Below are 12,487 nucleotides of genomic sequence, written 5' to 3' on the forward strand. Positions count from 1 at the left end.
CCTCCGAGGTCTGGATGCAATCGGACAGATTCCCCTGATGCAGAGCCCACTGGAACTTCAGGTCCCACTACAGAGCCCGCCTATGCCACCTGGCATGATCGAACAGCAGGATGCAGGAGGCCATGAGGCCCAACAGCCTCAGGGTCATCCAGACCGAAACCCGCAACAGAGGTTGAAAGATCTGAATCATAGCCCAAATATCCCGGGCTCGCTGTTCGGGAGGATAGACCCGAAACCGCGTCGTGTACAGAACCACTTCGATGAGGAGGAGCTTCTGAGAGGGAATCAGGTGCGACTTCGGCACGTGATGGAGAACCCCAGCAAATGCAGGAGGTCAGCTGTAATCTGGAGGTGGGAGACGACTGCCTGGGGCGAGCCAGTCGACGAGATAGGGGAAGACTGAAACCCCTGATCTGCAAAGATGAGCTGCGACCACCACCATCACTTTCCTGAACACCCGAGGGGCGCTGGTAAGGCCAAAGGGAAGCACAGTAAATTGAAAATGCTTGCGGCATACTGTGAACCGTACGTAAAGCTGGTGGGCCAACAGGACAGGAATGTTAAAATAAGCATCCTGCAAGTCCAACGCTACCATCAAGTCTTCCAGGTCGAGGGCAGACAAGACCTGAGCAAGCATCAACATCATAAACTATTCCTTCCGGAGGAAGCGGTTGACGTTCCTGAGATCCAATATAGGACGCAGGCCCTTGTCCTTGGGAACCAGAAAGTAGTGGGAGTAGTGGCCAAGACCTACTTCTGAGACAGGAACGCACTTGATGGCTCCCTTCGCCAAGAGAGCCGTCACTTCCTGCTGGAGAAGGGCCAGATGATCCTCCGACATGCAGCGGTATCTCGGTGGCATGGCTGGAGGGGTAGTCTCGAAGGGGAGGGAGTAGCCCCTTGAAACTATTTGCAGAGCCCACCTGTCCGACGTGATGGTGCACCAGTGGGGGAGATGATGGCGAATCCTGCCGCCCACTGGCGTATGATGGACCTGAAAGGTCGGACTAGGAGGGTATGGAGGTTGCTGCAGAGGGAGGGTTGATGGACTGGCCCTCTCGCTGGCCCCCTGAACCACGACACAGGTTTCCATGTCCCCAGAAGCGCGAAGGTTGGGTAACTGGCCGCGGCCTGTGGCCCTGGGTGGGATGTAGCAGAGCACCCTTCTGTAGCCACGAAAGGGGTGAAAAGCAGACTGCGCCGGACGGTAGGAGAGACCCAAGGACTAGGCCGTAGCCTGTGAGTCCTTGAAGTGCTCTAGGGGATTGTCTGCTTTGTCGCCAAAAATGCCACGGCCATCAAGGTGTTCTGGATATCCCCAGAAAAGCCAGTGGACCTCATCCAGGCGTAGCGACGGAGCGCTACCAAGGTTGAAGGCGGTGGCGTTGGGCGATCATCCTGTCCACGGGAGCCCACGTGTTGGGCCTGGACCAGGTGCCCAAAATGACATTGGTGAGGGCCTCATTAAATGGAAGCAGGGGCTCCGAAGAGCTTGCGGTTAGTTGAAGCACCTCAGTCAGGAGGTTAGTCCTGATCGCCACCGTAGGAAGCTCGAGGTTGAGAGCCTCGGTCGCCCTACGCAACACCACAGCATACGATGCTCCCTCCTCCGTAGCCACGGTAGGAGGAGACAACACGCCAAGGTCGGGTGAAGTGTCAAGACCACAGGCATCCCCCAGTTTCTCTCTCCAGTCCTGTTCAGACCCTAGCTGGTCAGTTAAAGGGTCACTTGACCCCTCCCAGTACTCATCATCCTCTAGGTGCCACTGATGTTGGAAAGGGGCCCCAGGAGTGAACAGGGGCAAGAAAACACCACCCGGCGAAGGCTCTGGTGTCGGTCGACGCAGGTCCGGCGCTGCGTCCACGTCAGGAAGGAGGCTGGGGTCGACCGGCGTCAGGCACGGTAGTGGTGCAGTTGGAAGCGGCGGCGTTGGAGGTGTTTTAAGGTCAACTGGCGCCAATCCGGATCCAGGCCTTGATCCAAGGGGGGCCTGCGGTGCCGGAGCCACCGACAGCGAACACCTTGGACCCCCAACCGAGGGGCCTCAAGGCTCGCCGGCGGGGTCAGTCAACGCAAAGATGGCATGCATCGCCTCGTAGAACGTACGAAGCTGGGTGGGGGTCGCTCCAGGTTCCAGAAAGGGAGGGAAGCCCGGAGTCAACAGGAGTGGCACCACCAGCGCCTCGTCGAGTCAGCCGACAGACAAGGAGAAGGCAAAGAGCGACGATGCTTCTTCGACTTCTTCTCATGCTTCGACTTACCCGACCCCAAGTGTGAAGACTTCGATTGACTTCGAGCCGGACTGATGGTGGCTCTGCGACTGGTCCCTCGACCTCCCTCTCCACTGAGACCTTGAACGGTGCGAAGCCGACTGCCGTCGTTCAAGCAGCTTTCAGGACCGCTCCCGCAAAGCCTTCGGCGTCAACAACTGACAGTCGGAGCACGACTTGGGGTCGTGGTCGTGATTTGATTTGATTTGATTTGATTTGATTTTATGTTTTCTTAAGCGCGCAGCTACCCTGGGGCATCCCGGCGCTGGAGAAGACTACGGAGCTGAGGGAAGGAAGGGTCAGGAGGTGAACTCAGGGGAACAGTAGAGTTTTAAGGCGTTTCCTAAACCTGAGGTAGTTGTGTTCTTGCCTCAGGGAAAGGGGGAGGGCGTTCCACAATCTAGGAGCATTATAGGAGAACAGGCGACCGCCTGATCTGGCCTTCCTGATTCTGGGGACATTGGCGAGGGAGAGAGAGTTGGACCTAAGATGGCGACTCGACTGTTGTTGAGTCACCAATGTCCTGAGTATGGGAGGGCCCTCATTGTGCAGAATTCTGTGGGTGATGCACAGGGTCTTAAAATTGACCCTCTCCTTCACTGGCAGCCAGTGTAGACTTCTGAGAGCTGGTTTAGCTGAGTTCCTCGTTGAAGTACCTGTGAGGATTCTCGCCGCTGCGTTCTGAGCGCATTGAAGTCTATGGGTCACCGAAGCTGGGGCTCCCAGATACAGGACGTTTCCGTAGTCCAGTCTGGAGTTCACAAGCCCTTGCAGCAAGAGTTTCCTGGACTGGAGTGGCAGTAAATGTAAGATCTTCCGAGCCATCTTTATCAGGCCGAAGCAAGTTCCCGCCGTTTTTCTCGCCTGAGTTTTGAAGCTTAGATCCTGATCAAGCCAGATCCCTAAGCTCTTGACTTCGGATTTGGGGATGGGAGGTATTCCCATGCACGGAGGCCAAGGAAGGGAAGTGGGAATTTTGTTGGGGGTCCCTAAAAGGAGAATTTCTGATTTTTCCCCATTTAATTTTAGCCTTGATTTGCACATCCATTGATGCACCCCCTCTAGACAGCTGCTCAGGTTGGACAGGGCATTGTCCGCCTGATTAAGGGAGACGATCAGCTGGGTGTCATCAGCATACATTATTGATTTAATGCCGTACGGCTTTACAACATCCTCGAGGGGAGCCATATAAGCGTTAAAGAGTGTGGGGCTCAGGGAAGATCCCTGCGGCACACCACACCCAAGAGGCTTAGCAGAGGAGATGGAGTACCCATCCGCTACTTGGAAGGACCTGTTGTTGAGGAAGGATGATAACCAGGCCAGGGCGGAGTCGGCCACTCCCATTAGACCAAGGCGATGGACAAGGGTTGCATGGTCCACCGTGTCGAAGGCGGCACTCAGGTCGAGGAGGATCACTGCCACTGATCCTCCTGCGTCCAGTATGCCTCTGGCTTCCTCGACAACGGCTAACAAAGCGGTGTCAGTCCCCTGTCCTGGTCTAAAGCCTGTCTGGGACATGCGAAGAAGATTGTTGGACTCTATAAAATCCGAGAGTTGCCGATTTGCTACTCGTTCGGCTATTTTACTCATAGCTGGAAGCAACGAGATTGGTCTGAAATTGGAGGGGTCTAAGGGATCCAAGTGTGGTTTCTTTATGAGGGCCTTGACCGTGGCTTTTTTCCAGTTCTCCGGAACTATACCATTTTCGAAGGAAACATTGATCAATTTGGTAAATAGGGGAGCAATAGTGGAGGCAACTAGCTTCAATTTACTAATTGGGGCTGGGTCTGATGGGGAGCCACTTTTGACTTTCTGTAAGACGTTGAGGAACGTTTCGATGGAGATTTGGGAGAAAGAGGTTAGTCTCGGGGTGTCTTGGAGAGGGGAGGGGCCTGGTAGTGCTTAAATTGTCACTGGGGTTGGAAGGGAGGTTAGGATTTTTGTAATTTTTGCCGAGAAGAACTCTGCCATTTTGTTGCAATTTGCACCGTCCACATCAGGGGGGGATGGAGGGTCTTGTATTTTGGTGAGGAGTTTCACAATTCTGTAGGTCTCTCTCGCGGAGTTAGCGGCTGAAGCTATTTTCTCCTCAAAGAAATTGGCCTGTGCAGTTTTTAATGCGTTTTTGTATAGTCTAATATGGGTTCTATAGTCACTTTTATCGTTTGTATTCCAGTTTTTCCTCCAACGGCGTTCGAGCTTTTTTCCCTTTCTTCTTAATTCACGAAGTTCCTCTGTGAACCAAGGCAGTTTGGACGCTTTCCTACTGGATGGGAGAGTTTTAAAAGGTAAGACTGAGTCGAGGGAGTCTTTTATCCAGTTATGAAGTTGGATTTCAGCTGACGAGGGGTTAGGGTCTACTAAGGGGGTCGTAGCCGTCAGTGCTTGATCCCACAAGGTTGTGTCCAGTTTTTTCCAGGGCCGAGAGGGGACTCGGGGAAGGGGGATGTCAGGCAATTTGCCTGTAAGTTGTAATTTAAAAGGGACCAGGAAGTGGTCTGACCAGGGGAGGGGAAGAGGAGTTTGGACCGTAAGGGAGGAGAGGTTGGAAAAGATTGGGTCAAGTAGTCGACCTTTCGTATGGGTGGGTTCTTTATTAAGGAGGTGAAGATTGAGGGAAGCCAGATCGGCTTTTAGGTCAGTTGCAAGTTTATTGCTATGATCGTTGAAGTGGAGATTTAAGTCTCCAAGAATTGTAAAATTAGGGGTAACACAAGCCCGAGAGGAGATGACGTCCGTGAGTGAGTCTATGAAACCCCCTACCTGTCCCGGAGGGCGGTAGATTAGGGCACCAGAGAGTGTCGTAGATGGTGGCAGGTGAAGGGAGAACAGAATGTTTTCACTATCCAGAATGGGGCTATCTTTAAGTTGGCATAAAAGATTATCCCGGTAGATGATCGCAATCCCTCCACCAATACCCTTCGGTCTATTAAGAGTTTTGATAAGGTATCCGGGGGGGAGTGCTTGAATGATGTCTGGATCAGTGCTAGGAGAAAGCCACGTTTCTGTTAAAAACAGGGCGTCTAAGCCAAGCTCTGCTAGTAGTAAGTGAATTTCTGTCTGGTGCTTTGGGAGTGACCTACAATTCAACAGGGCCATTTCGAGATGTGCAGGTTCAGGTTGGGGGGACGGGGATAACCTGTATTCGCAGTTTGAGCAGCCCAAAGAGTCGGTTTCTGGCATGATAGTTTCCTTACATCCAGTGGTGACTGATTCCCTGAGCTGGTACAGGGTATTGAGTGAATATGTTAACCTAGGGCCATTGTTACTAGCCTGGGGTCTAGGCTCTGGGCTCGGTCTGGCGCGGACGGGCGCAGACGGGCCTGCCTTAGGCGCGCCTTCGGCGCGCAAACGGCGCTCCCGCTGCGCTCGTCCGCTGCGCTTCCTGCCCAGGCACATGCTTTATACGGGGGAGTCAGAGCGTTTAAGGGGGCGTGGCCAGTAGAGGGGGCGTGTCTTCGGACGCGCCTCGCCCTCGAAATTGGCGAAGAAGCTGTGGGTGTCGTTGCAGCGCTACCGCTGTTTAGGGTGCCAAGGGTGGTGAGATAAGTGAAGGTAAGAGTTAAAAACATGCACAAATATCACAAGTAAACAATTTTTAAAAGCGTCTTGGCGCTCCCGGCTTTCCGCCTCAGGAGACCGATGTCAACAAGAAGTAAAGCGACGGCGCTTTATTTATATGCCTCGTGGGGGGGCGTGGCCAGTAGAGGGGGCGTGTCTTCGGACGCGCCTCGCCCTCGAAATTGGCGAAGAAGCTGTGGGTGTCGTTGCAGCGCTACCGCTGTTTAGGGTGCCAAGGGTGGTGAGATAAGTGAAGGTAAGAGTTAAAAAATGCACAAATATCACAAGTAAACAATTTTTAAAAGCGTCTTGGCGCTCCCGGCTTTCCGCCTCAGGAGACCGATGTCAACAAGAAGTAAAGCGACGGCGCTTTATTTATATGCCTCGTGGGGGGGCGTGGCCAGTAGAGGGGGCGTGTCTTCGGACGCGCCTCGCCCTCGAAATTGGCGAAGAAGCTGTGGGTGTCGTTGCAGCGCTACCGCTGTTTAGGGTGCCAAGGGTGGTGAGATAAGTGAAGGTAAGAGTTAAAAAATGCACAAATATCACAAGTAAACAATTTTTAAAAGCGTCTTGGCGCTCCCGGCTTTCCGCCTCAGGAGACCGATGTCAACAAAAGAGGCACACGTGGTGCAGATCTGTCACCGACATCAATCGGGTACAGTAGTGCAGGCCTTAAAACCGGGCATCTCTTGTGCACCTGTTCGGAGTCAGAGACTCGAAACAAGACTTCTACAAAAGTCAAGAAAAACGTAGTAATAAAAAATGACTGAGGTAACGCTCTTCCGGGTCTGCGCTAGCTGGCGCGGAAAAAGAAAGAACTGACGTCAGCACGCGAGGGTGGTGTCTATGTAGCTTCGCAACGTCATCCCGGCGACCAGGACGCACACGACGGAAGCGGAGCGGACCGACACCACCTTTCGACGCGCAGAGGTACTGCTGACGAAAATCTTTCCGGATCCAGTTTGATGCCTGGGGGTAATTGTAAGGTAAGGAATCTATAACGAACGTGTTTCTTTCAGATAGGTCGGACTAGGAGGGTTTGGAGGCTGCTGCAGAGGGGGGTGGGTTTGGTGGACTGACCTGCCCACTGGCCCTCTGAACCACGGCGTTGGTTACCACGTCCCCACAAAGATTTGGTAACTTGCTGCGGCCTGTGGATCTGGGCAGGACAAAGTGGGGCACCGCTTCTGTAGCCACAAAAGGAGCGAAAAGCAGACTGCGCTGGGCAGCTGGAGAGGGCCAAGGGCTTGACTGTAGTCTGTGAGTCCTTGAAACGCTATAGAGCGTTGTCTGCTTTGTAGCCACAAAGGCAACAGCCATCAAAGGGCATGTCCATCAAGGTGTTCTGGACATCCCCTGTAAAGCCAGTCGATCTCATCCAGGCATAGCGACGAAGTGCTACTGATGTTAAAATTGTCCGGCCCAGAGAGTCTGTGGTATCTAGCCCACAACGGATGGTAAACGTGGCCGCATTCCTCCCGGCGGCGACAGCCTGGGAGAGCACTGTCCAGGCCTCCTCCAGACACTGGGGCAGCAGCTGCGCAACCGTATCCCACACAGAGTGGGAATTACGGCCCAATAGACATGCAGTGTTTACCGACTGCAGTCCCAAGCTGGCAGAAGAGAAAATGTTCTTATCAAGATGGTCCAGCGTCTCGAATGCCCTTTCCGGGGGAGCAGTAGAGACTGTTCTCTTGGAAGTGGAGGCTTGCATTACTAAGCTCTCCAGGGTGAGGTGTTGGGAGAGGAAAGTGGGAACGCCCAGAGCCGGGTGGTGGCGTCGGGCAATCATCTTATCCACAGGTGCCCCCGTGTTGGGCCTGGACCACGTGTCCAAAAGGACTTTTGTAAGGGCCTCAGTAAACAGCAGCAGGGGCTCTGAAGAGCTCATCCCCGGTTGAAGCGCCTCATGTCAGGAGGTTAGTCCTGACCACCACCGTGGGAAGCTCGAGGTTGCGGGACTCGGCCGCCCTACGCAACATCACTTCGTATGACTCTCCCTCCTCCGTATCCACAGTAGAAGGAGACAACATGCCAAGGTCAGGAGAGGTGTTAAGACCACTGGCATTCCCCAGTTCCTCTCTCCAGTCCTGCTCAGATTCCATCTGATCATTCAAAGGGTCACCTGACCCCTCCCAGTCCTCCTCAGGTTGCCAATCTGGGAGAAAAAGACATCCCAGGAGTGAACAGGGGCACAAAAACTCTCAGCGCCGGATCCAGCATTAGGTGATGCCGGTCCGGCTCTGGGTCCACTTCAGGATGGAGCCTGGGAACACGACCGGTGTCGGTTGCGGTGCTGGAGGAAGAAGCGCCTGTGGAGGTGTAATCAGGTCAACCGGCGCCGATCCAGATACCAGGCCTGGATCAACGGGGGCCGGGCGGTGCCGAGGTCAGAGCAGACGGCGGAGAAGACCTAGGTCCCCCAAACGAGCCCGCAGGGCCTGAAGGCGCGACCGACATGGAGAAGTCGAAGAGCGCCAGACTTCTTTTTGTGCTTCGAATTACCCGACCCCGAGTGCAAAGACTTTGATGACTTGGACAAGTGATGATGGCTGCGCGACCGATACCTCGACCTCCCTCGTGTCTGGGATCTCGAACAGCACGAAGCCGACTGCCGGCACTCAAGTAACTTTCGGAACCGGTCGCGCCAAGCCTTTGGCGCCATCGACCGCCAGTCAGAGCACGACTTGGGGTCGTGGTCGCACTCCAGGCAAAAGAGACAAACGCTGTGCGGATCCGTAACCAACATCAGTCGGGTAAAGGGACCACAGGTCTTGAAGCCGGGCATCCCTCGTGCACCAGGATTCGATGAACTCAGAAAAGTCGTCGACAAAAGTCGAGAAAACGTCAGTCAAAAAGTGACTGGTGGTACCGCTCTCTCTGGATCTGCGCTGGCTGACGCGGAAAAAGAAAGAACTGACGTCAGCGCGCGATGGTGGTGTCTAAGTAGCTACCGCAACTTCATCCCGGCGACCACCACGCCAACAATGGACGCGGAGCCAACCGACGACACCTTCTGACGCGCAGAGGTACTGCTGATGGAAAAACTTTCCAGATCCATTCTGACGCGTGGGGTAATTCTAAGGTAAGAAATCTATAACAAACGTGTTTCTTTCAGATAAGAGAAGACATTAGGGCCTGTAACTGACTCTTAATGTAGGCAATGGTATCATCTGGAAGCAGACTTTATAGATCTAGCATGATGGTGCTCAGCCATACACTCCTATAGGTGAAGGATATTCACATAGCTGTCTATCATGACAAAGTCTGCTACTTCCCTCTGCTTAACTTATGCATTTCTGACAAAGCTGTATACCCCATAAGGTACATTAAGTGAGGTGTGACATTACTCCATTTTTTTGCATCTGAAAATTAAATATAATGCAAAAACATAAACGTCTTGTGTTTCTCTCTATTGCTCTTTAGGAGAATAGATGCCAATCTTCCCGTCAGGCTCTCTTACCTGGGCAGAGTGGAGCTGTTTTTCTCCCATGGTCTCCTGACAATATCTGTTAAAACAAAACAACAAAGTAGTGTGAAATTGCTGAACATAAAGCCGGAGGTCAAGTAAAACATCTACTGGTTTTACATTTACACAACCTGATCCAGGCAGCATTATTACTCAACATACAAAAACGAGCATTGGTAATACCAATAGCTCTCTAACCTTTTAGCCTTGCCAGCGAATTTTGCTTATATGTTTTAGTAACAGAAAACCCAGGACACTTTGAAGTCATCTCAACATGAATGGAATAAATGATTTAGGGTGTGCCAGCAGACAATTACACAAATATGTAATAATGTTAGTGAACTGTGAGCGGTAGCTTCCCACAAAATTATTTGGGTGTCACTAGGAACAAAACCTTCACAGAAAAATCACAGCAGGAAGTGAAAACGAACCGTGCCACTAAATAAATACCTCACCATGATACAAGGGCATGAGAATCTCAACTATTCCAAACATAACATGGAGCTGACCAAAGCACAAGCCAAGTTAAAAGTAAGCGCACCGAAGACGAGGGAGGCTGGAGCAGATCACTGCAGTGTACAGTGATAGCAAACATAGTGCATGATCGGATTTAGGACACCTCTTGCAGCAAACGGAGGCATTGGCACTGTAGTGTAGTTCCTATTATCCCAATAGGCTCTGCGCATTGGAATAATACCTTCAATAGTATAGACCTAGGACGGAGGTTAACTAGGTCTTCTACTGACGATATTAGACTTAAAGTTTTGTGTTTGCCAGCTAGCTCAGAGTTCACTAGAAACTTTCTCGAATAGGCAAGGAGGATTTTAACCTCCCTGGATAGACAAGAAGGGATTTAGTTTCTGACAACCATAGAACATGACAACTTTGCTCTCCCCTAATCAAGAGTGTATCTCTAGAGTCGTGTGAAAACAAAAGACAACTTATTTTACTCAGTCAGTTCAGTGCATTCTTAGTTTCACCAGATTGTAGAGAAAAGGAAGAGACGGGCGTGTTCAATAAAAGATGTTATTTATTGATCAGTCTCTTTTCTCGTACAAGAGAAATGAATCGATATTATTGTAATACTTATGGTTAAGTAAAGTGCATACAATAAAAGCAGAAGTATAAAATAATACTGTAAAAGCATTGATATGGTTTCTATGCCATAAGATATTTAAAATGGATAAAATAGATACATACATATATACATTTGACTAATCGTACTCAACTGGTGCTTCTAACTACGCCTACCCCGGTGTACCTGACCTAAGCCTAATACGTGGGCGGTAGTAGATAAGTAGCAGTTTAAGTTAAGTTTGTTTTGCCAAGTGACTGACTCAAGAATTCTCTGCAAGGGGTTATTCAGTTCTGTACCTGAGATCTAGAATGGTTGAGGGCTGGTATCTCTCGTCTTTGGTCTTGATATTCCAGCTGCCTGCAAGGGCCGCTTGGAAGGGCCGGAGCTGGATTTCTCGGCAGGAGAAAGGCAGCGTCTCGTTCTCAGCGCGTCAGGAAGGCGGGGCAGCGCCAGTGGGCTTCGCTCTCTGCTGGGCTTCTCGGCAAGTCTCGCTGCTCCGATCTCGTCACCACCGCGTGTGTTTGCTTAAGGCAATGTCGGTAATATTTATACCTGTAAGGTGCCGAGATTGACGTAAGGATGGACATATATACGTCGATAAGGATGTCATACGAACTGGTCGTTAGCACATTCTTTTACTGAAGTTCTCTGTGAAATCAAAACAATGGCTGTCGGGATTTTCCCAGGTTGTCATAGGTTTGATTTGTTTTGAGAACTCCGTATGCCTTATCAGGGGCTGGAGGAATAGTGCTTGCCTAATTAGATGGCATGCGTTATGACCTAATCAGATAACACGTTTCTGTGCCGTGGTGTGGCTTAATCAGATAACGGTTTTTGCACCGTGGGATGGCTGCTAGTTAATTATTAACCAGACCAGGGTCAGGAATAGGGGGATCGATACAGAACCTATAGGAATACATCACACCCACTCCACGCAGACTATGTCCATATTTACAAATCTAGGCATAGTAAATATACAGTAGTGTATGTGTATACCGTACCACCCCAAAATACATTCATATGCATTTTGAAATTATGTAATATACGAGAAAAAAATAATCATATGTACTATATGCACTCAAGCAGTAGAATAATGCTAAATTAATCACGCATATCCATACATTATTATTAATCAAATATGAGAATTACACATGAAATGGCTCTTAATACAGAAGAAAAAGTGCGAGACCATTTCATCACAAAATAAAATATTTATGAACATGCCAGAGGGCAGCTAATGTCTCTAAAGTTTCCTAAATATAGAAATTTAGTTCTCTAAGAATAGTTTCAACCTTAAGCAGAAGATAAGTGTCCCGAAAAATTGCAAAAATATTTTGGGGCCGCTGAAAAAATTGTGTTCCGCTGTCCATAAACTAGAGAAAAATTGTTCATGATACTTTATTATCAAAGTTGAAGGCCAAATTCAGGGTGTTGGGAACGCCGTGTGCTAGCTTGCTCAAAAGTCATTATTTCTGCTCGGGTGAGAACATCATATCATTTAGACTGTCGAAAAAACTGTCAACAGCTTCCTGTGAAAGTTCCACTAACTCGGAAAAGGTGGTTACCATGCATTCATGAGCATGATTGCCTTCATTGATGTTTTTATCAGCATAGCTGACAGAAGGTCGTACCTGATCGATGCTGCTTTCATCTCGTACTTCACTACCCCTCAATCGTAGTGGTGAAGTCTCCACGAATGCCGTCATCAGGATTGTTAGCCGCTGGGGACAGCACAATGCATGAGCCGTTACCGGACCCAACAAGGTTTCTGCGTCCATTGGCACATCCGATTGTAGTGTCAGACAGGTGTCCAACACGCATTCTTCTCCGCACAGCATGCACCTTAATACAGGTAAAACACATCGTTGCCACATTGGTCGAAATGATAGAAACCAAGTCATGTTTAGGTCTCTAAGCCGGGATAGTCCCAGTATTTTAGATATCCGGTCCCGGTATCCAATGGCTAGGATTGTTTCTTCCCTTGTCGCAGGTGTTTTGTCTGTGACACGGTTTGCCATAACGAAATAACAGGATCAAAAATAGGATTCCTGCCACTAGTCCCAAAAGGAGAGGAAGTCCGCCAAAGATGGAGTGGACGAAGTCTGGAA

At 50.4% G+C, this 12,487-nt stretch overlaps 1 protein-coding gene across 2 annotated transcripts in view; it reads right to left on the reverse strand.

Moving 5' to 3' along the window:
• VASP (vasodilator stimulated phosphoprotein) overlaps positions 1 to 12,487 on the reverse strand; it is a 1,498,863-nt gene that overhangs the window by 597,845 nt on the left and 888,531 nt on the right. For both annotated transcript variants that reach the window (XM_078660889.1, XM_078660888.1), the window contains one exon: positions 9,296 to 9,341. In XM_078660889.1, coding sequence (XP_078517015.1) covers positions 9,296 to 9,341 — 46 coding nt within the window. The remainder of the gene's footprint in view (positions 1 to 9,295; positions 9,342 to 12,487) is intronic.

The sequence above is a fragment of the Lissotriton helveticus genome, chromosome 9, assembly GCF_964261635.1.
Source record: "Lissotriton helveticus chromosome 9, aLisHel1.1, whole genome shotgun sequence".
Taxonomy (NCBI): domain Eukaryota; kingdom Metazoa; phylum Chordata; class Amphibia; order Caudata; family Salamandridae; genus Lissotriton; species Lissotriton helveticus.